A 25,201-nucleotide genomic window follows, 5' to 3' on the forward strand; every position below is an offset into this window, starting at 1 on the left:
TAACAGTTCTTTGCTTCTCTAACAACATCTGGCCATGCTGTTCGGTTACAGTCAGTGATTAAAAAGCTGCAATTGAGTCCTTGAGTTCTCAGGATACATTTCCTTTGAAATCAATAATATATTAACCCAAATTTAGGACTCAATAGAAAACTGAAAGACGGATGGTCTTAAATTTGGGATCTAGGGATTTATCCATGCAAAAACAACAGATGTGTCAAAAAGACTTTTCTCCAGGAGAGTCAGAGCTTTTCTTCCTGTCATTAACAAACACCAGTGACATGGAGGGATGCAGCTGCAACGCAAGAGACCCAATCAAAAAGAGAGACTGTCACTCGAGAAATATGATTGATAAAATATTCTCCAAAAACAGGAGTCATATTATATTTGGGGCCGTACAGTAAATAATACAAAAAAGTCATCCATTTTACATGCAAAACAACAGGTGGCGCCAAAACGACTTTTCTCAGAGGGAGGCAGAGCTTTTCTTCCTGTCACTCACACACAGAGACCTGCTCAAGGTCGGGCAAGTTAGCGTACAACGACCAATTTGAAGATAATGGTGGCAAATGAAAGAGCCAACAAACACGTGCCGAGCAGGTAGGAAATCCATCCATCCATTTTCTATACTGCTAATCCTAATTAGGTGGGGTACACCCTGGAAGGGTCGCCAGCCAATTGCAGGGCACATATAGACAAACAATCATTCACACTCACATTCATAACTATGGGCAATTTCGAGTCGCCAATTAACCTAACATGCATGTTTTTGGAATGTGGTTGGAAACCGGAGTACCTCCCATAAAAAAAAAAAAAAAATCCTTGAAAATCAGGTCATTTCATATTTAATTTGGGGTTTGAATGGACTATGAATGGCAGAGCATCACATCTTCCTTCTGAACCAAGACATGCAAGGTTGTATGTGTCCCACCAGGCATCATTGTTTACAGTACTGTATGTATCATATAAGTTATTCAACAAAATCAGGTACCAACAATAAGGTGTTCTGCACATACATTCATACACTCATGCAACTTTCCCGGGTACATACATATTTCATATTGTTCCCACTTCTTGCATTTATGTATTAAATAGCTACCTATTTGTGTGTGTTCGCATCCAGCAAACTTGGTGCAGAGGTGGTTTGTTGCACTCGCTTCCAACTTCTGTGGAAGAGCAAGAACTTTTCTTAAAAGCCTGAAGGTGGTGAGCGATACACATTACAGGATTATATGGAGTCTAAAAGTTTGAACAGACATTAAACTATTTTTTGGCTCTATTTAGAGACAGTGTACACACGCTCCTGAAATATTTCCACTTCTTCACAACCTTCCCTGTTGGATTTCTTTCCTTGATATACACTTTATATATACAGTATATATATGAAAATACAGTCCTTGGTTACTCGACCACAGCATCGCTTTGTCTATTTGTGGAGGAGTACCACTGGGGCATTCAAAGATGGGTGGTGTAGAGTGTCCTTGTGTGAGCGTCTTGCTGAAAGAGCTGTTGCATGTGGAAACAAAGTAGATGACTAGCGGATCATAAGACTTTATTTTTCCCTCGAACTAACAGTTTAGTTGCCACCTCAACATCTGGCAGAGGTGAAAATGCTTCCCTTAACAACTAGATATTGACTTATAGATTTCTGGCTACAACGTCATCATCGCATAGAGACTGTGAGCAGGAAAGTCAAAGTAATTTAATTCGCTGAACAGCTTTAGGTTCAGCAGTGAAAAACTGGCCATCTGCATCTGCCCTCTTTGGACCGCTGACTGCCAATCACCAGGCTTTCCAAGTGCCACCAGGGATGTTTCCGGAACCATCCATTTGTCGCCGTTTTTTCCCCCAAACAAGTCAGGTTGCTGTAAACAACCTGAGGACTTGATGCCAGTTGCAGGCCTGGGACTCAAACCAGGATCATGATCAATTGGCAGTAGGGGTTATTAATGAGCAGTGGTGGTGATGAAGCATCTGGCTGATGAAAAATAAGTTGGTGCCATTTGTCCTCTTGTTGGGAGTGGAGTGTGTGCTGCCACAGATGGGGCCCAGATGAGACCGGTGGGCTTTTACAGTCTCAAAAGAAACACTAGACTCAATTAGACCACAAAGGCAGCACTGCAAACCTGCTGCAGAGGCCAAATAGTTAGTGGTGTTGCTTGCTGATGTCAATGGGTTCAATTCAATGTGGATTCTCATATTGTACAGTATTTCTACAGTCATTTGGCCTCAAACGCTTGTGCTCTCATGACCTCACTTTGCAGCCAGTCTTCACTATGTCCATTAGGGCATTAATCAAGCAAGATTCTGACTCAAGCTGGCTGGCTACAGGTTACATCACTTGCATTTTAAACTGCTGTTCTTCAAACGTGTAGGGTTTATTCATCTTTCAGACTAATTTTGAATATCTGACACCATACAACTAAGATAGCCGAGGTCAAAAGTTCAATTCTCCAATTCTCTGACAAGGTGCTGAACAGCATAATTCACAACTGGTGTGTGATCCATGCATCAACCAATACATTTTCACTGCAAGTAGTGATGCTCGATATTGGCTTTCTTACCGATAGCGCTTCCGCTACCAATTTCGGCAGCAGCTCTTCCCTCAAACTAATGTCAGGTCACAGCTTGTGCAATGCTTTTTTTTACTGTGATGCCACTGGATGCATTTCACAAATAAACACTGTACAAAATAAGACATACACTGCAATATGCAATGTACGTTATAGAAAAAGTGTCACGTTCATTTTAAACATTTTGCCTCACAAAGGTAATTTTCAAAAATCATGACCAGTAGTCAACTAAAGCCACATGTTCTTCCCTAATATCAACAAGTGAGACAGGTTCATCTTAATTAATTCACAAATAAGAATACAATTAAACAATGCTGGTAACAATACAATTTGGAAAGCTGCACATTTCCATGTGGCACACATATCCGTATAAGAACAAAGTAAAGTGCGAAGTATGAAACTCTGGGCAAACACTGAAATTATGAAGTGGGTTCATCAAAACACATAAAATCTGAAGTATTACAGCAAGACTCCTCACTACCCCTTTGCATAACCAACACTTTCATTGACAATTGCTTATTTACAATCCAAAGGCGAAGACCACAGACATACTGAGCTAGCAAGCTTGTTGCTGCGTGGATCATGTCATCAATCGCATGCCGATATCTTTATTGGCAGAAAAACTGATACCGATATGAACCGACATGTCATTGCCACCATCGGTCGGCCGATATTATCGGACATCCCCACTGAACCAGGACATGTATTTCCCCATTCATGGATCACACTTGTTGTGTTCCAATTGAATCTCTTTGTTAGAGAACAGCAAGTTGTACAAAAAAGGAAATACAGTTGGACGTGTGCATTCAAAAAGTTTCGAGAAAGTCAAATTAAGTAGACTTGTAAAGGATATAGTTATATCACTAACGAATATCCCTAACTTTCTGTGAGTAGTGTATGCTGATTTTGAGTGGAATCTGAGCCATGATGCAGCTGGAGGTCATTCCACACATCCATCATTAACGCAGGAATGTCTTTTCCTCCTTCTTCTTTAAGTGCATGATTTTATTATGATCCACGACACACTATAAATGTGACAGACTTGAACATAAAGCGATGAGTTGTTAAATCTAATCTCACCTAAGCCTCCCTTTCTGACAGACGCTGCATCACTTCATTTATGGAACGGTATTCATCATTTACGATGTGACATTTGTTTGTTTTTTTGCACTATGCTGAGGCAGCTTGAAAGAAAAGACACATGCATAAAGTGGGAAAATGAAACTGCACACTCATCTGTATTCCCGGGAAGCCCTGCATGGTTTTCTAACGATGTCTGTCTGTAATGAGGAGGATTAGTGTAGCGAGACTTTTAATATTTTCTGCTGGAATGCTGAATAAGGTTCTTTGCCATTCCCTGCTTGCCATTCAATGAGCTGGAAACCTCGGAGAAAATAATTCCTATCAACAAAAACAAGGTTCACATTTATTATTCATTATTATTATTTATTATTAAGTGTGTGGAAGTCTGCATGGACAAAGGTTTTAAAGGAGTTTAGACCCATACAGTATGAGATTCATAGATTCATTTGTCATTTTACCATCACAGGGAAAGCACAAACGATTATTAAGGAAGTACTACTTCAAGGGTTGACAAAGCAATAGTACAGGGAGTGACTATTCATCCTCATATCAAATATGCTAATTACTCCATCCAAGACTAAAGAGCTAGTCATTTCTTTACGGCATGGGTGTCCACATACTGAAAAATCAAAGGATGTGGCGGGCAACGTTCCCGCGAAGCTGATCTGACACAATCACTCACTGATCTCGCGTTCCCTGCGCACAGCAAATCTGTCACGTTTTTGCTTATGCAGCCAATCAATTCATTAACAGCGTGTTAGATAGTACATGCCACTGTTTTGCAGTCAACTAATGCTGCAGCTAAATGCTGCTTGCTTTATGGCGAAACAAACTGGCAGTGCCACATCCACTCACCAAGCCAGAGTAAAAAAAAAATCCAGCATGCGGATAGGCCTGTCACGATAACAAATTTTGCTGGTCGATAACTGTGCTATAAATTATCGACGATAATCGATCATTTGGATTTTTTTTTTTAGACCATATTATCATTAAGTTTATCAATGAATGATCACTGTGTCATGTCACGTTTGAGCCAAATGTTGCACATGTCAATTTATCGAGGCGTCAAAATTATCGACCTTGTTTTTTTCTATCGTTCGATTAATCGTTTATCGATTATGGTGACATGCGATGTTTCTATAGTTATTATTCACTAAGAGTGACCGTATATGTAAAAACTTAAGCGCATGAGCAGCTGTTTTTTTGTCAAATTTTATTTCTACAATGCGGTGGGACACCCCTGCTCTATGGTATGGTCATCTGCAATCACACAATTTCAATCCAAGAGCCAAAGTAAAGCATTTACAATATGTTAACTTGAGTATACAACATTTTGTTAACTAATATTGTGAAACTATATTGTCCGTTATATTGATACTGTGGAATTTCTTGCATCCAGGACAAATTAAAACCCCCAGGAAACATTTGTGGCAGTAACAAATTCCATAAAAATCAAGGCTTTGGCTTAGGCTTTGTTTATTCCCTTATAATAATCATTTAAGTGCTTGTACTGGTGGTTGATTTCAAAGCGTCTTAGAATGTAAACTCACAGTAATATAAGGCTATTTAATTGAGTTAAAGGATGGGGCGAGCTACTGCACTTTGAGGCGTTTTTAATCATTTTTCAAGAAATACATGAACCGGGGTGTTATATGGTACAGCAACAGGGAGCATAAAGATTAGACTCGTTTACATATTAAATCTATTAGTTATATATCTGAACTGTTTTGTGGCAGATAGCTTTACTTCTTCGGTGACCATTTGCTGTGCTGCAAGAAATCATAACGTATTAAAAGATTAGCTGAGAGGTCTGCACCGACACTTGTGGCGTGCAAGACTGCACTGTTGCAGCTGCTTAGTTGGCCTTGGTCCACTCCCCGCACCTGCAGAGACCTCCCAGTTGGATAAAAACCAGGTGGGGGGTGGGGCGCTTGGGGGCTGGGGAGCATGAGTGAATTAGACTTATCTGTACCTAAGCTGCGGTTGCTACTGTGTTGTATTGTAATGTTATATATATTCATGTGTCATCGCCATGTCATTTCACACAATGTGCGTAAAAGTCTTGGGACGTCTTTTAATCAATAAACAATCAGGCACGGACCTGCAGATCCCTAAAAGTCTCAATGTTTCAGCATATGCAGACAGTTTGAACAATTCTGTTTCAAACTTAGTGGGAATAGTTGGCTTTTTTTCTGTTCCAGTGCACACATTTATTTATAATATTGTAATATTTATAATATTCTTCTTAGAATACAACTTTTTTCTCTTGATATTTTGACTTTGTTCTTGCAAAATTATGGCAGTTGTTTCCATTTCTGCTGTTGTTTTTTTTTTTTTTAACTATTTCTTGTAAATTTCCTTCTCTAAATTATTACTTTATTCCCGTAATATTTTGATGTTATTCTCATAATCTTATATCTTTTTCCGCAACCTAATTTTCCAAAAATTACAACTTTATTTGTTGTTTTGTTTGTTTCTCATAACTTAATATATATAAAACATTTAAACTTTATGCTACTAAAATAACGCTATTTTTCCTCATAATACTACAACATTATTGTAAAATTTTGACTTTTTCTTATATTACAGCTTTTTCTCTTAATATTTTGACTTTATTGTTGTAAAATTACTGCTGATTTTTAAATGTTTGCTGTTGTTGTTATTGTTTTAATTTTCTTGTTAAATTCTATGTTTAAAATGTGCCAACGGGCCAACAAAAAAACAGCCGCGGGCCACAAATGGCCCCCGGGCCGCACTTGACACCCTTGACCGAGTATTTTTTGCTTTTGTTTACTCATTAAGCACTACTGACTTATTTAGCTCTAACAATCGTATGTAATAATTGTATTATTTTGGTGATACTGTTAATTTGTCTTATTCTGTCGTATTACATTTTGCTAAATTGTTCATAAATAAGTTTATTGATAAAAATGCACTGTTTTGCTGAAAATATCGCTGTGTATTATTCTGATTCTAATCGCGATCAACAGCTTAAAAGCAAAATTACAAAATCATGTAAGGATTTCAAGGACAAAGCATCTGTATCGACAATACCGGTATCAGATCAATAACAAAATTTGACCTATCGCACAACCCGATGGACATACAACCCATTAGAGTAGTCAGTGTACAGCTTGTATAGAGGTATATATTTTCTATTCACTGAAAAAGACTCAATACACGGCCATCAATGTCTAAATATCTTGCAACACAAGTAAGTAGCGAGATAATAGCAACTTTCCGATTGTCACAGTGGTGGTGGCCAATTGTATGCTGATGTGGTTTGATGATATATTAAATGCAGTAATCTCCAAACAATTTTTAGACAGCCTCATTATTGCAGATGTGTGTGTGTAAGAGTGCGTCAGTTGTTTTTGGCTTTTGTGCCCACGCTATGAGCAACCGTGCTTCCTTAAAGTTAACATTCCCAAGCTGGCTGGACCTTCTGTTCCCTGGAGCAGGTGGGGGATCAGTGGAGACAAAGAGTGAAATAGGCACCCGCAATGATAGAGTCCCTTCCAATGCCACAATGCCGAAAGCTAAGGTCATTCAAGGCCCTGAAGTACACCATGCTCGCCAAACAAAAAGGAATTTACTTCACCCATACTAACAGTACGGAGCACAATGGCCGCAGTCATTTTAAATGACACCGTAAATACACGCTACAGTGTTTATCTCCAGGAAACTGGCTTGGACACATCGAACTCTCCTAGCAACGTTACGAGCTTCCCAGGTTTTCACCTTCCCTCTTCCTTCCTGCTTCTTCAGTGTGGTTTCCTAACGCATTGAGTGAGACTGACTTCCACCACAGCTGGACTCACCGTGGAGTCACAAGTCAAAACAGCTGAAAAAGGGCACAAATGGTGTGAAATCAATTGTAGGACACATTCCACTGCATTTCTTTTGTGAGTCCTTCCTTCAGAACTGAAATCAAATGCATTAATGTCTCCTGTCTGGAAGACCTACTTAATAGCACTGTGGAAATATATCAACACATATTGGACAACGGTTATAGCAGGGTGCAGGAAAATTCTTTCAACTTTAAACCGGCAGGCTCAAGCTAACCCGTGCTGTCTTTTTTTTTTTTTTTTTTACTTCAGTGGTGGCAGCAGAGATGCCACAGTAAACCAACATCATATAAACACTTAGTCAACTCTAGTTAAAGCGGGGGTAATTATCTCACTGTGATGAAAATAAGTGGGTATGCAGTCTCATTAACTAAACGGCACGCTGAATGGCAGCCAGAAGGCACAATAGTGAAAATGAAGCAACATTTTAAAGGCTTAAACTGCTCAAAAGTGATACATATGTTTAAAAAAAATGAAACATTAGCCTGAACTATACATCAGGGGTGTCCAAAGTGTGGCTTGGGGCACATCTGTGGCCCGCGGTGTGTTTTTTACTGGCCCTGGCACATTGTAGAAATAAAATTAAAACAAAAAAACAAAAATAATAGAGCGGAATGTAAAGCGATAAGGCCCAAATGGTGATACAAATAGCTAGTACTAGCACTCTTTAAATATACTGTATGTATAACATTTTTTAAGCCTTTTTACAAAATAAAAATATCTAAAAATATGAAAGTATCCCTCCCCCATTCTTTGACTTTTCAGTGTGTGCCCCTCGGTGGAAAAACTTTGGACACCCCTGATATACATACTTGTAGTTCGTCTGAGGAAGTATTGCCCCCAAATTATTATATGTAATGATATAAATAGCCGTAAATGAAATACATTCAACAATATATTTCCCAATGAGGTGCTTTCATTTTGCCCATCCTATGTAGTCTTAAAACTAAAGTTAAAGAGCTGTTATTATTTCATCCACACAACTCTTGCATTTGATCTCGTTAGACCGTGCAGCCGACATAATGCTGTCCTATTAAAACACTGAATGAAAGATAAGACTCACCATTTGTGTCTGACTGCGGGGGCTGCCGTTGATGTCCTCCACCTTCTCATTCGCTGCAGGAGAGAGGAAGTGAAGACATGTTTACTATCCATCCCAGCGTCCAGCTCAGGTGCACGAATGCAGCAGAGAACCTCTGCTGGCAAGGTGCAGCATGTGTGTGTGCAGGAGTGCAGAAGGATGTGTGTGCGTGCGTGCGTGCGTGCGTGCGTATGTGTGTGTGAGTTGGAGTGTGCGCACGAGGCGTCTGGGAAGCAAAAGCTGCCTAATTCGTCAGCTGCTGCCAGAGAATTACTGACAGGCCAGCTTGGCCTCATTGTCTGTTTGGGGGCATGCAGGGAGGGTAAAGTTTCAACGCAACAAGAGAGGGAGCGAGAGAGTTCAAGGAAGTATGACAGAGGATGAAGAAAATGACAGATTAAGGGAGATGGACAGCATCCGTGACAAGGCAGATGGCAGTAATGGAGAAGAAACAGTCTGTATGGCAAGACAAAGCAAAGTTATCTATATTGCATCTATCCACTAAAAGTAACTTAAGTTTATAGTGGAATTGCTTATTACTGTAAACAACTAATTACTCGGTATGAAACCTGTCAACAGATGGTCCAAAATCCTTTCATCCACGCCAATCTAGAACGCAATTGAAGAGCTTGAAAGCTCACAACTGTCAGACTTCATTCTGTATCAAACCACTAAACAAGTGTGATTGAGGAACGTGGTCCTTGTGATGAGTTGAGACATTTCTCCTACACATGACAGGACCTTATGCAGTATGCATTTGTATTCACTGGATGTTCTGGTCTTACTAAGCTAGAACCTTAATTTACCCATGTTTCCATGACTGTCAGTGACATAGTTTACAATCGTCTCTCGTTTATCGCGGTTAATTGGTTCCAGACCCTACTGCGCTAAGTGAATTTCCGCAATGTAGGATTCAATATTAATAAAGGGAATATTTTGATTTTTAGAGTGTAGAGAACCTGTTTATGACGTTCTAAATGCAATTTTTACCATTATTAGAGCCCTATACACATGAAATAACACCCCATAGTCACCTTTACACTCCTATTATTCTTTGCTTATACCACATTGGCCAAGTTTAATGTGCAGGCTACAGGATCACTGCAGGGACAAAAGAGATGGCTGCCGCTCATAGCATATAGCAAGCTAGCAAGCTAACTACTGTAGTTAGCCTGCAATGTATTCGTTTGAAATTTAAGAAAGTATTTCAACCGGAGTGGGGAAAAGGGACAAAGTAAGAAGCCAAAAACTTACGTCCACTCGGAATGGGAAGAGAACTTCTTTTTTTCACTATGTCATGTCGGACATGCCATGGCCGACTCCATGCAGTGTGACGGTAATGTAATATAATGGCATGACTCATCAAAGTAACATTGCTGACGCCTAATGACTAGAATACTACATATGACTTGTCTTTCAGTATTTGTTGACTAATAATAGGCCATAGTCAAACACTAAACAGCAATCCTTTATTAATGAATTGACATGTGTGACATTTTTGAAAAACTGCTATAAAGTGAGGGAGCGATGTCGGAACCGCAATGTAACGAGGGACGACTGTACCGCATTTCGTATACAGTGCTTACAAAACCCGTGGTTACACAACATCAAATCTTGTCAAAGCATCTTCCTGCTGTAAAATGTTGCCAATTTTATAATTTTTGTTCACATGATTGCACATGACATTTGCGACGCCCCCAATGGGTTGTGCTCAAAAAGCTTTAGAGTCATGCTAGCAGTGTTCATTTTGTTGACAAATACAGTAATTTTAGGGATGCTCCGATCAGGGTTTCATGCTACTGATCCCATGGATTAACTGTACATTTAATGACACCATTAGACACTTGAACAAGTTAGTACATACCCGACGGGTGTAATATCCACTTCCCCGTGGAAGAAAAAGGAGCTCCAAAGTAAGTTGTTTGTCTTAAAAACAAAACGTCACTGTGGTAAAAAGTCACATTTGGAGTCCGAAGACGAGAAGCTAGGCGGATAATTCTAGCTAGCTTGCTAGCTAGTCAGCTGCGCACTGCTAGGCACAGCACGTGTAGAAAAATGCAAGAGAAGTCGAACACCAATAGGTTTGCCAAGGGAGTGATCTAACACACTGGCATCGAGGAGCGTAGCATGTGTCAAGCTGTCAAAATGGAACCATTGAGGTTTTACTGACTAGTGTTGATTCTCGTGGCAGTACGGGACAAAGCGCCTTCCTTGTCGGGTGTTGGCAACTCCAAGTGACAACGCACGCAAGCACATTCATGTCATGTCTGTGTTGTCATGACAGGAATTTTCGTTTTTAGGGATCGGCTTTCAAAAAACATTTATCGGCATATGCCGATCATACGCTTTTCAGAAAAATCGGCCGATACTAGCACCGTCACAGTTTTCGTCAACGATCCTTTTTCCATGACAATAACTAATCAAAACAAAAACTACAACGAAATGAACTGACCAATAAACACAAGACAAAAATGTTGACAGAAATGGAATCATAATCACAATCATTTAATTTTCTCTTTTGTTTTTGGTCATGTTTCAGCTGCGCGTGGGAGAGGGGGTGGATGGTGAGTTACAGAGGAGATCCAATTAGAACTACTGTCTTTGAGAGGTAGGGCTGTTGGATTTTCCACCGTGAAAATGATTATAACTAGTTATACGCTGCAGTGTGGGAGAAAGAGTACACATGTGGCCACATTTTGGTTGATAGCAGCCATATTTTCCAACCAGTCCTGCTGTAATTTTATAGGCGTGCTTATCAGCCCCCTAAAGTTGTGCACCAAATTTTTTAGTGATTGGGCTAAAACCCTAAAGTTATAGTGGATGTTTTGTAGAGCACAAAAATCAAGTCAATCTGTCTCATGGTGTCAAACTTTGGGATTTCATAACAGTGCCCCATGTGGCGTATTCGTCTGAAAAATAATAACACACACAACACAGTTGGTTTTGACCAATTTTCACCCTTTTGTGTGCAGCGATTCAGGAGTGGAAGAGTTCGATTACAGTTTGGATGAGTTCACAATGTGTTTTGCTTGCGACCTGCATACGTATTGCACTCTGTTAGATCAATGCATGAGCAGTTTCTCTCACCGTTCATAGCAATACAGGATTTGCTGAGTTTTGCTCTTGCCTAGAACTAGAGCTAGCAAGATTTGGGCAAAAGCCACACACAGGCATGAAGACATGAAGCAAAAAAGGAAAGATAAAATAAGGAGACCTAGATAAAGTGCAAACGTGAGGGAGGAAGAGTATAAGTAGAGCACCTGAAAGGAGGGAGAGACATAACATGTGACCAAATAAAGGAAGATCATTTTAGTAGGATTTTGCACAACAACAGACTTTATGTGTTGAATTACCTGGAATTGCAGGGCAAGTTTGTCAGGATTTTGTTATGTCATATGTCATCTTTTTTGGGTAGATTTCACACCCTATACGACACCCAACTCTATCATACCACATGAGCCTGGGTGTGTTATGTATGCAATCCATAAAAGTAGCAGAAAGAGAAGCACACGTGAAGGACATATGCTTCATGCAATGTGTGTGTGCTGTGTGTACCTATTATCTGGATGATCTGTGCCAGCAGGACTCCATCAGTGACGTCCTGGCTCAGGTCCTTGATGAGCCGTGGACAGCCAGACTTGGCCAAGTAGTGATTGGCCCAGTCTGTGTAAATCTGAAAACACAGAGAATATGCCCACCATTAAGTACAACATGTGTGTACAATTTGGTCCACTACTGTATCCAAACAAAACACGTGTTCACGGACTAAAGTTGTGCTTAAAGATGATTAAACACTGTGGATGGTGACACAGTAAGTAGAAGGCTCAAACCATGCTGGTTTTGTGTATGAAAACAGACACAAACATTTTAGGAGTCACTTGTTTGTGCATATTTTATAGTCCCATAGTGAGTCATTAGGAGTCAGCCATTATGACTCAACTCTTGCTCTTTTCATCTCAATTATTGCCCGATAAAGAATAGTGACTATTCTTAAGGCTTTCGCTATTAATGTTTTATAGTGCAACACAATGTCCTGTTTCACTGTCCAACTCAGCAAATAAAGCAGGGGTGTCCAAAATGCGTCCCGGGGGCCATTTTCAGCACGCAGCTCGGCATTCACTATTCTAAAAATAACATCGATTTTGTTTTTCCCTCTTTAATGCACAGAATACATCCTTAATTTTTCTGTATGTGGCCCATAGTGGGAAAAACAAGCCTAGCCACCCTTTAAATGGGATATTGTATTAATTGCATTTATTGATAGGGCAGTAAGACGTAGATAACTCTTATGACTAATTAGTTCTTCATTTAGATTGGGGTTCCTGCCTAAATGCAAAAGCACAAACGCACAGTAAGCCTTGAGGGGACAGCGCTATTACATTACATGCTCAATTTAATCAAATAATGCTCAATAGATCATCTGTTAAGTAAGTAAAGTAAGTAAAGCATCCATAAGCAATCCAGACAATAAAACTGATGTCATGAACATATCTTTTGTTGTACAAGATTGCAATTAATGAAAACACTGCACAGCCACTAACTTCGAAGAGCATTACATTAGATAATCCATTCTATCGTCACCCAGACTTCTTAGTGGTTCCTTTGTCTTTCACTGGAGTCCATAAAGTGGCTGATAAGAGATGCTTTGTCGCCCCAACAACAGACTGAGCTCCACAGCTGCTGCTATTCCGCTGGGCTTTAGAGACACATAAGACCTGAACCCCTTTCAGGCTCCAAGTGCCCCACAAATGCACACCGAAAGAAGTTACATACCGCAGTCATCACAAGTTTTTCCACCAGAACTAAAAAGAACGCTGCGTAGAGGAGGTGTTTGATAGTCAGCGTATGAGAGAAGTTCTTTCGGCAAGATAAGACTGGAGATTCAGGAAGCACAAAAATAATCATTATCTGTAGCGACCCAAATAAAAACTCTGCATTGCACTGCTGTCTAAAACGTGTAAGATGTAAGGATCCTCTGTAAGATTCAATATTTTACAAGAATTAAGCAGATGACACTGAGATTGGCTTCAAGGCCCATATTTGGCATTGATTTAACCCCCCAAAAAAGTACATTTTTATTCCCATTTTCCTGTAGTATGGTCGTTTATTCTGGACATTTAGGTACCCATAGAATAAGATATCACAGTGGCAATATAATGTGAGCGTTTCAAAACTGCGTGACTGCCTGTAACGAGTAAGAGCCATCATTTAATTACCATCCAGCTCAGATGCATTATGCTGGAGAAGGGTGCATATTACAAGTACATTAAGACACTAAGAAGAATGTGCCACAAATGCCACATCCCATCTGTAGGCAAGTAAACAGAAGGATGGGAAGATGGAGAAACGGTGTGAGTTGCTATGTAGTTACCATAAGTCTCCACATTACCACACCAAAAACTAGGCACACCTCCATAACTCACATACACTTTTATAGGCTCCTTTAAAAGACTTCCCAATAGCTTATGGGGACTGCAATGGCCATTGGATCGATTTGCAGGGAGAAAAAAAAAGTAGCCAGCTGCCACTGCATCTGCTGTAGCTCCAGGGAGAGTATGGTACAAATAAAAGACAAATCTGAGGAGTTACATATTACACAAATCTAACCTGGAGGGTTTGTTTATTTTCATGCTGCTTGGTGGCTGCACTTAAGGCACGACGCGAGCACAAATGATGGACTGCGCTGGGCCAAAACAAATAACCGAAAGCTATGTTCTGATGTGTAATATTAGTTGTTACAGTAAGATTATGTACAGTCAGAGGGTGGCGCACATTCACGACTCAGCATTCACAGAAGCGCAAATTCACAGATTTTTGGTTAAAATGTTTTTTCTTTCAACAGAAAAAAATCTCATTAACCCTAATATCCTAACCCTAATCATGTTTTTTCATCAAGTGTTGATTTTGCACCTTGATTTTGCACTTTGTTCAGTGTCAGTTGCTGTGAGCCGCAAAAGTGAAATTTAACTTCTACACCGTGACTCTGATTCCATCTGTTCATCGATCATCTTACATTATCACTCATTAGCCGTGAGTACCAATACATTTTATCATTTAAAATGCATTTAATAAGTGTGTTAAGCATTTTGGATAGAGAAAGGGGAGGGTTCTGGAGCTGAATCTAATATAATCTCATAATTATAACTGTCACTTTTATTGCAAATGTTGATCTGAAATCAGAGGAGAACTGGAGGAGGACCAAGGCGTGTCTCAAAAATAGATACATTTATATAGCGCTTTTCAACGTACCCAAGGCACTTGACAGTGAAGTGAACCCATTATTCATTCACTCCTGAGTCACACGCTGGTGGTGATAATCTACACCTGTAGCCACACCTGGGGTAGACTGACGGAAACGTGGCTACCAATTCGCGCCTGCGGCCCCTCCAACCACCACCAAACATTCATACACCAGTGTGGGCAACACTGGAGGCAAGGTGGATGATGTGTGTTGCACAGGGAACAACAATTGAACCACTCACCTGCAGGTTTCTGGACAACATGCTCCACCTACTGAGCCACTGCCACCCAAACTTCAGGGACACTGTGTACTTATTAATACATGACCACAGTCAAAGAGAGCCATGTTTTCCTTCACACTTTCTCATGCACTCCAAATCATGATCAAAGTTAAAAAATGAGATTTCAAGTATCATTAAAAAAACGATCTCACTGTCCAAATACTTCTGGATGTAACAGTACCTTCACCAGCCATAAACTGGACAACGGTGAAATGAAGAACAATGCAAGCAATGTGTGACAGGATACTCTGAGAAGCAACCCACTGGGAGGTTCAGAAATGCATTGTATTGTTTTCAGTACAAAAGCAATGAGTTCTAGTCAGTCCCAGATCATTGACCTTTGTGACCAGTCAGCACCCGCTCTTTCATCCTCTTCCCTCTTAGCTGTTTGACGAGCATCACATGCAGTGTGTGTGCACTCGTTGACTCACTGATCCACCCCATTCCGCCCCATGACTCCTCAGTGACACTATATACAGTAATAGTTCAGCCTGCTTGGCTGCTTAGCTTCTCTCTCTCTCTTTCTGAATCCCGATCAAATGTGGGAGCAGATGCAAAACATCAGCACGAACCCCATCTTCAGAGATGCTGACATAATGGAGCATCATCACCATCACGCATACGAGCATTAAACGCAAACTCCTTTCCTTTGCAACACTCAGCAAAGTCTGCCCCCTTTTTTCTCTTTTTTACCTGCTCCGTAGTTGCCAGAGATCCAGAGCAGCTCTTTCCTCAGAGGAGGTAGTCTGTCTTCAGCGGTCTTTATCACAATGCAGTGGTTACAGCCGTGCAGGTATTAGTGACAGAAGCTGCAGTGTCACTCTGTAACCTCTAGGGGGTACTGGGACAGAGAGACCACATCACACACTGTCCATGTATTCATCAATTCAACATCAATGAATGAATGGGCTCTTTTAATCATGGCATTAGTCCAGCACTGTCCAATAAATTTACTTTAACAGCAGTTGAGGGGGTTTGAGCACATATATACAATCACTCTGAGGGCATTTAGCGGTGTAAAGCCGTCCGAAATGGGCTCAGTGTCCTCCTATGGTGATGCTGGCTTGGAAAACTTGGCACGGTATCTGCTCTCACGTGAGTCCTTGATGTGATTAAATGCAACAATGAAGCTACACTAACAAAACAAGTGATGAGCACGTACAGTATGGACAACAATAGGGATAGTGTTTTGTCAGGAGTCATTAGACATGTTTTAAAATGATCAAAACAGCCTGTTGACCAACATTTTGACCAACTTTGGACTAAAAGAGCCAAAATTCATACAGAGGAAGAGGAAGTCTTCCCAAAAGAGTCATTGCTCTTACTACTGTCCCAATACGTTTAACCCAGTTGTGTCCAAAGTCCGTTTTTTTGTTGTCCCGCAGCATATTCCATCCATCCATTTTTTTTAATCCAGGTCTGGGTCACGGGGTCAGCAGTCCCAGTTGGGAATTTCAGACTTTCCGGTCCCCGCCTATCTCTTCCAGTTCCACATGGGGGACACCGAGGTGATTCCAGGCCAGCTGTGAGACATAATCCCTCCAGCGTGTCCTAGGTCTGTCCTGGGCCCTCCTCTTACCTGGGCCACTTCACCAGGGAGGCGTCCGGGAGACATCCAGACTAGATGCCCGAGCCGACTGGCTCCTCTCGATGTGAAGGAGCAACGGCTCTACTCTGAGCTCCTCCCAAATAACTGAGCTCCACACCCTATCTCTTAGGGTGAGTCCATCCACTTACAGAGGAAACTCATTTTGGCTGCTTGTATCCATAATGTCATTTTTTCAGTCACGACTGAAAGCTCATGACCACAGGTGATGGTGAGAACATAGATCCAATGGTAAATTGAGAACTTTGCCTTCTGGCTTAGCTCTCTCTTTGCAATCCGCCTGTCGATCTCACACACTAACATTCCTACACTCGTGAACAAGACCCAGATATTTAAGACCCAGATACTTAAGCTCCTCCACCTAGGGCAAGACCTCACTCCCAACCCTAAGGGTGCAATCCACCCTTTTCCAACCGAGAACCATCAGACTCAGCTGCAAACCTCCCCAGTAAATCCTGAAGGTCACAGGCTGATGAGGCCATCAGGACCATATCATCTGCAAATAGCAGAGAGGAGATCTGAAGGCCTCCGAACTGGACACCCTCGACACCTTGGCTGCACCTAAAATTCTGCCCATAAAGATAATAACCAGAATCGGTGACAAAGGCAGCCTTGGCGGAGGCCAACGTTCACCGGGAACAGGCTAATTTACTGCTGGCAATGCAAGCCGGGTTTACTAATGACATTAGTCAGATTTTTTTTTTAATCTTAGCTTGTAGAAAAACAAAAAAGGAATCACTCATTCACTATTATATTTGACATTGTCAACCAAAAAAAATGTATTGGTTGATATCATTATTACGATATAAAAGTGGCCTCTGCATGCTTTCATTTTTCTCTGTGGAAAAAGTTTGGACACCCCTGGTTTAATCATAAAGCATACGTCTAAAAGACACAAATGAAAGCAGGAAATGGTCTGTGCTGACTAGCAATGTGTCTTCTAAAAGTAGCTTGCTGTGTGTCTTCTAGAGGAAATGCAAGCGTGAATCCATTTCCTAGGGTGACTTAAGGAGATGAACCGCCAAACGCTGGTGATGGCTTACAGTAAGCATATAGCATACGCTGCTGAAAACACATTTCCGACAGAATCCTGTGGCGCATATGGCTTTTGTCTAAGTTCCAGTACATTAACAATGCACCTGGAAGCCATTTGGACGATATGAAACTCTTTGAGGGCAAGTCTGATGCGTCTTGATTCCCTCCAAAAACCGCCATTACCTTGTCCTGAGAGCGGAATAGAGAGGCCCCCTTCCTACTGGAAACCCGGCATACGTAATAGCAGCGGGCAAACACCCAAGTGAGGACTTTACGCAGGCACTTGAACAATTTCAAAGTTTCCCCTCACACGCTGGCTCCCAGCTTGAGGATCATTACTGATGTGATGCACCACAGAAACTTAAGAAAACGAACGACGAACGGCAATGACATGAGAGGGTGCCTTTGTTGCCGTGCCAACTGTCAATGCCAGGAAAAGTGTGGGTGTATTCCGTAATGGCGGGTGGAACTGTCCAGCTGTATTTACAAAACTGATAAGTCAGCTATGCACACAGCGATAAAGAACAAATTAAATGCATCAGTGGACAGAGTAAATATAGTTGATCAGGTTGATGCATGAGGGAGCATAAATGGGGAAACATGTCAATTGTTTTTTTTTCTTTTCCGAAGAAAAAGCCTTTGACTTTCCTGCCAAAACTTTACTCACCATCTCCCATGAGCCTATTAACCTGTTTGTTCTGCCGTGTTTTTAAAAAGGCAAACCAAATACGCTTACATGTGACTGATAATAGAGATGAAGGGACGTTGGAAGGAGGGGAAATATGGATTTTATGTAACAGTAATGAGGTCGTTTTAGTTTAGTTAGGTTAAAATCAAGTTTATTTAAAAATCTCAGTGGCAAGTAAGCCATACTGAGCCTTCTTTTTAATGAAAATAAAAAATCATATTTTTAATATCAGTCAAATAACAAGTGGTAAAAAAATGATATAATGTCATCCCTCATTAATAGCCCTTTACTGGTTCCAGACCCGACCGCTATAAATTAATTTCAGCAATATAGGATTCAGTGCTAATAAATGGAACATTTTTGTAGTTAGAACATAGAAAACCTGTTTATGACTTTGTAAATACTTTTTAAAAACATTGTTAGAGCCCTGTAGACATGAAATGACACGCTTGTAGTCACTTTTACACTCCTGTTATTCATTGTTTACATCACATTGTGCAACAGGGACTCGGGAAGCAAGCTAGCGAGCTAACCAGTTAGTCTCACATGTATTTCTTCTAAACGTAAGAAGCCAAGAACTTACCACTTCCACATGGAATGGGAGGAGAACTTTTTTTCACTCTGTCATGTCAGACATGCCATGGCTGACTTCATGAATTCATGCAGTTTTAAGATCTCAATGTTTTGTGTCATTACTGCCACGTAGTGACCAGAATACTACATATGACTCGTATTTCAATACATTCTCACGAATAATAGACCACAGTCTACCATGAAACATCAATCATTAATTAATTCCTGGAAAACCGCGATATAGCAAGGGACGACTGTATTACATATTAGCTGCTTGACAGTTGTTGATGACTTTGGTTTCAGTCATCATAACACCTCCTCTGCTGTTAGCCAACTTGCCCATCCACCAGGTCACTGGTGTGAGTGACAGAAAGAAAAGCTCTCGCTTGCATTTAGAAATCTTTTGATCCAAAATATAAGACAAAACAAGCACACAAGTCTGAACAGCAGTAATGCATCACATGAGGTGTCCTGGCTGGTCCAGCAACATCACAAGAGTAAAATAATACAATTACAAACGTGATTACTAAATTATTTTGAAACTGTTACCATAGGCTGTGATTATTATATACTGTTGCTTTAACGCCAATTTCCAGCATGGCCGTGTGACATCACTACAAAGAGCAGAGAATAGACTAAAAACGATGCCGCCAAGACGTTCAGTCATCATTGTGTCACGCTCTGCATGATCTGCCAAGCCGCTTTGTCGCTTTAGCAGAAGTGCTGAGTAGAAAATGACATAATTGCATGTGGCTGGGAGATGTTTGGACACAGAATCCATGTTGGATGTGCTCAGTGTCAATGTTTAGCTCTTGTAGCACAGCAGGCCAAAAAGAGGAGAAGGATGCAGACAGGGGCTCCGAAAAAGCTTAAAGACAAAATAGAACAAATGCGTTTTAGAGGGAAAAAAATGGTGAGAGCATGGGAATGAAAAACAGACACATGTAAGCAAGTTTGTAGACCAAGTGGATGAACTGACAGTAGTTCAAAGCGGCAGTAAAAACTAAGGCAGACGACTGAAGTTCAATGATTGGTTGGGAGAACACATCATCTGCAGCGGATGGGTTTCAGTAGTCACTGTTGCCGCTGAAGGAACAAAATGGTACTGCAAGAAAACATGGATTGGCTCTCGCTATTTTGGATTGCAATCTGAGATTTACAAACATGGCACGCAGGAGCAATAATCACCAAGGCAAGGAAACAAGAACAATTATCACACATATTCGCTCACTCTTAGGACTTTGCTGAAAAGTTCACAGGGAACTCACACTTTTGATTTCCAAAATGCACACGCTAATCCCAGGCTTGTGTTAATAAAAAGCAGAGACGGAATTATGAGGTTAAAGTCTTCAGAGACAGACAGCAAGTTTAAGAACTTCCTATGGTGATGGATGGCTGCTGTTACTTCATAGAGCGCTTTACCCAACAGCCAACACTTGTTTGGTGCATGGCTGGATTGAATATCAGTCATGAAGTGATGCTTACGTAAACCTCAGCAGTGATTCATTATTGCAAATGCAGTTTTTTTGCTGTCATCGTGTCTCGTGTCACCTTACTTTGGCCAAAGGAGGAAGTGATGTTACATCCCTGGCGCTGAGATGCACTTTAACCTTACAAACTTTGCACCTTATTTGTATTTTTTCTGTACACACACAAACACACACATCAGCCAATATATTAGCTATGCAAAAACTGCATTTGCAAAAATGGTGTTATTGCTATTTATTATTGCATTGCCTGCAACCTCACAATCAATTTGAACATTTAGGATTCATTTCAACAATAAACTACAGGCCTTCCTCCTGTTACAACAATTCGTGGTTACACATGCACGCCAATAAATTAAAAGACGAAGAAGAGAACTATTTGTGTGAGCGTGGCAGAAGAATACAAAGTGGGACATCAGCACACTTAGGAAGGACAATGCCACTTTTGGGCTTTTGAGTTCACATTTCTCCCTTAATTGTGTCTCCCAAGCGTGAGGCAGACTCTTCTGGTGGCAGTTTGTCAAAGAAAAAAAAAGTAAAATGATCAAATTAGAGATCGTAAAATGCTCACAAAAGTGGAGAGACGGCGTTCAACCGAGTGCCCGGTCCAAGCCACTCCAACACCGAGACCGAGATTATATCCTTGCACATGTGATCCTGAAATGGGCAGTGATAACTAAGCAGCATAATGATGCCATTATTGAGACTTCCTCCTCCAAATAAGCCTGTCTCTCCCTCCCTTGCAACGCCCGTTTTAGTGTGCAAGAAGACCGCAGGGAAAGAAGTCATTTTTGTCCTTTTTATGAGTGTTTTCATTTAATTCTTGTATTGAATTAATGTATTTTGCATGACTGACTGCTAGTTTATGTAAAACTTCTGACTAAATCCTGACTTACAGTACATCGTTGTCATAGGGACAAAACTCGCATCATGTAGACCGAAGACTCGTATGTAGACAAGCGCATGTTTCCCCGCTTTTAACATTAACATGTAAAGCTGAGCATCACAGTGGGCTAAACAAATCCCATCTAACACTCATCTATTCTCGCATGCATCACACCCCTCTGCTCACTCCCCCTCTGCAAAAAAAAAAACAACAAATAAATCAGGCAAGCATGTGAGAAATGCAGAGAGAAATATACAGAAAAGACACGCACACGCAAAATGTTATCATAAAAAACAACCACAATCACGTTGTCCTGTCACATTACGGAGCCAGAGGGTTCATGTTACCTTGCAATAAAATTCAAATTAGGAGGACATGATCTGTGTGAGTCATCTCTGGCCCTTTGCTGATTTGTCACACTTCCTCTCAGCATCTGACTGCCTTACTGGCCATCAAGATGACTCAGCTGCAGTTGTGGCTGTTTGACAGCAGTGTCTACGCTCACAAGAGCATCCCCTTGTACCGATGGCGATAACACTGCTTCTACAGAAGGCTGTTGTCAGGCGCATAAGAAGGTCAGTGGGCTGTTACTGTATCAAACCAGTCCCTACAACTTTGATCATGTATGCAAAAAGTCAAATTTGTATGCAACACACATCATGTCTGCTTGTCTGCTGCCATCTGCTTGTGGGCAAACAAAGTGAAAAGTTGATTGCTCCATTGATTTCATGCCTGACGGGCTTTTTTAACGCTCAAAAGGTGCATGAATTTGTCAAACTGCAGACCAGAAATGTGTGTTTTCTTTTTTAAAGCAAAATCTAAGAGAGTGTTTTTAGCTTTAATGCAAATAATGATTAGACCACCCTTGTTTCTTCAATATAACTAAAGGTACCTTTGTTTGGACAAATAGAACAATGACAAGAAAAATAGATCAAGAGTTACATTTTTTTGGGCAGTACAATGCTATAGCTATTCATGTGAGAACTTAAGTGATTTTGGTTGTTATCAAGAATCAAGAAAGAAAGTTGCTATGTATTTGTTATGATCATTATATTTGTCCAAACAAGTGCACCTTTAGTTGTACCAGGCAATAAAATGGATCAATAAACTGAAGAAACACGGGTGGTCTAATCATTTTTTCCACTACTGTACATTACATATTATTACATATTATTTCAGAGTTTGCTTCCTCTACCAGAAATACTTAAATAGCTTTATGAAACCAATGACACCAAGCTGGCTCTAAATCACTGATTTATTTTGAGTTGTCATTGTGCTGTGGCATTTTGTAATATGATTGAAAAGGCAGGAATATGTTATGTTATTATTTGGGTACTGAAGTGGCCTGTACTGTTCCTTTAAAATGTAAAATGAGCGTACTGGTAAAAATATTCATAAGAAAACATGAGTGAAAGCTAGGATTTCCAGCTATGAATCACAGATGAATCCTGTGCATATAACCTGCATTCTGCAGGGAAACCAGCTGGGGGCTCTACTGCACTGACCCGGCTTTAGAGGAAGCTGCCTTTCACCTCAAATTGCAACTGAATGCCATGAATTAGTGTTTGATATGATCAGTCAGTATGAGCCGTATTCTCAATATTTTCTATACCGTAAAACTATAAAAACATATCAGCTGAGAAGATGCAGAGTGCATGAAATATCTCTTTAAATCATCATGCTGCCATAACAGGCACACTGTAATCATAAACACTGTAAAAAAGCTCTGCGTGTACAAATGTCACAAATCAAAAGTAGTTTGCCTTGTGTCAGTGTCAGACTTTGATTTATTGTTTTTTATTTGCTCACGCAGACAGTTCCTGGGTGCAAGAGAGTGGTTGCCTCACAGCAGGGAAGGTCGAGAATCACACCCACCAGCTTGCATGGATTTTCATCCTTTCTTCCACGGAATAAAGCTCTATAGTTGCACAGCATCACTGCAAAATGCTTCACAAAGGCAACTCATGACACAGTTTGACTACTGACAGTTCAACTCCCTGTTACGATCCTCCTTCCTTCCCTGTAAGCCATTTTAGTATTTATTACACAGATGGTGTGTATGTTGCTGAGCATGAAATCAGGGGAGATTGGGACCTTGACCGTCGGGTTTGGGGACTAATAGGGCTGTCATCCAGTTCACGGAAGCCAGCAGCTCTTCCTTCTGTTGTGCAAACACAATTTTATCCTCATAAATCCTGGTAAATTTACCCTGGACAGTGGTGCATAACAGCACTCACACAGGAAAATACGGTATAAAATGATTAAGAACAGCTTTCCTAAAACACAAAACACACAGAAAATGACCTCTCTGACAGTCTATCTCATAGAAAATCTATGGAGGGAGACAAAACTTTGGGTTGCCAAGCGACAGCCTCAAAACCTTCAGGATTTGGTGAGTATCTGAAGAAGCTTGATGACACAAGAAATGTCTGATCTCTGTTCAAGAGTCACATTTTGCTTAGGAATCAAATACTTATAATGAATAATGGATGTCAGAGCAACTTGAATGCTATACTAAAAAAATGCTGCACCTTTTTCTTTTTACATTTTCTGATCATTTTTTAATAATCCTAATATCGATCACCTTTGTGCAAGATCGATACTATATTGTGGTGGAAACTACTAGACCAGTGACTCCCAGTGACCAGTGATTTTACATCAGTGTGCCGTGAGAGACCTAATAGGTCCAAAAATGATTTATTTCCTCCAAATAACGTATCTTTGTCCATCTACATTATCTGTGCACGCCAGTTATAGTGACAGGCAGAACAACTAAACGCTCTTCCACTAGATGGCAGAAGGTGCATAATTAACCTGTGTATCCACCTGTTGCCTTTCACACAACACCAGAAGTCATCCCATGCTTGGTGGTGTTATGTGAGATTTTTCTAATGTAAAATATGTGCCTTGCCTCAATAAAAGGACTAGACTACTGTGGTAGATGACCTCTATCTCTTTACACAAGGTGTGTCCAACACCACAGTTGGATTTGATGACAAATGCACGGACTAAAAAGGTGAAAAATATCCCTCCCTAACACACGATGCCCCAGACTTAACTTCCCTACCAGATGAAGAATTCCAGTAATAGTCCAACTTATGCAACCGGCAGGTTGAATAACGCTGCGGTTTAGTGGGCCGCTTGCCACCCATCAAGACTTGATATTTACTGTAAGGGCATGTGTGTGGATGTGCTAAACATCTGAGGCGGGCTGGGGTTTACGGCGTGACTCGACCCTGAATCACGTGTGACTACTGCTGAGTCACAGAGTCCAGGGAATGTGGTCTCCCTTGCAGGCGCTCTGGATGTCTTCCCCACTTTCTCTTGCCAACAGACTGTGAGTCACACATTTTTGCCGCGCGTGTCAATGCTGCAATGAGGCTCTCTATTGGCTCATTTTACCTTTACACGTGTTGCTTTTTTGATGACTTTAAATGTCAAACAAAGATCATTTGGCTGGCCGCAGCTGGTGCTCCTCATTAAGTCCATAATATCCAGCTGTCAACAGCAGAGGTTAAAGCGCACCTTCTCTTGCTTTCTGTCAGGATTTCCTCCTGTTGCTTTTATATAAGAAGTGAGAACCTTCCTCAGCCGAGTGGGAAGTTGTCTCGACTTGACAGATGTATGGAGGCTGGAAACAGGAACCACATGCCCACGTTGACACAAACACTGGGGCTTCCCGGTCACTATAGCTGGTGACATAAAGCTCTTTGCAGTGGATGCATGAGCGTCCCTCTCATACAGCTACAAAAACAAATCCAGACAACGGAAAGTGTGTGTGTGTGTGTGTGTCCAAGGGGAGAAAATGAGGCAGGAGGTAACC

At 40.9% G+C, this 25,201-nt stretch overlaps 1 protein-coding gene across 14 annotated transcripts in view; it reads right to left on the minus strand.

The window, feature by feature from the left end:
• Window positions 1-25,201, minus strand: part of nav3 (neuron navigator 3) — a 307,018-nt gene that overhangs the window by 88,999 nt on the left and 192,818 nt on the right. For 13 of the 14 annotated variants that reach the window (XM_054753819.1, XM_054753817.1, XM_054753825.1 and 10 more), the window contains 2 exons: window positions 12,138-12,255; window positions 8,565-8,617 (listed from right to left, as the gene is read on the minus strand). In XM_054753819.1, the coding sequence (XP_054609794.1) occupies window positions 8,565-8,617; window positions 12,138-12,255 (171 nt within the window). Of the gene's footprint in view, window positions 1-8,564; window positions 8,618-12,137; window positions 12,256-15,796; window positions 15,922-25,201 lie in introns of those variants that run through there. The other variant, XM_054753828.1, reaches the window with a different exon arrangement.

This window comes from Dunckerocampus dactyliophorus, chromosome 15 (genome assembly GCF_027744805.1).
Source record: "Dunckerocampus dactyliophorus isolate RoL2022-P2 chromosome 15, RoL_Ddac_1.1, whole genome shotgun sequence".
NCBI lineage: Eukaryota > Metazoa > Chordata > Actinopteri > Syngnathiformes > Syngnathidae > Dunckerocampus > Dunckerocampus dactyliophorus.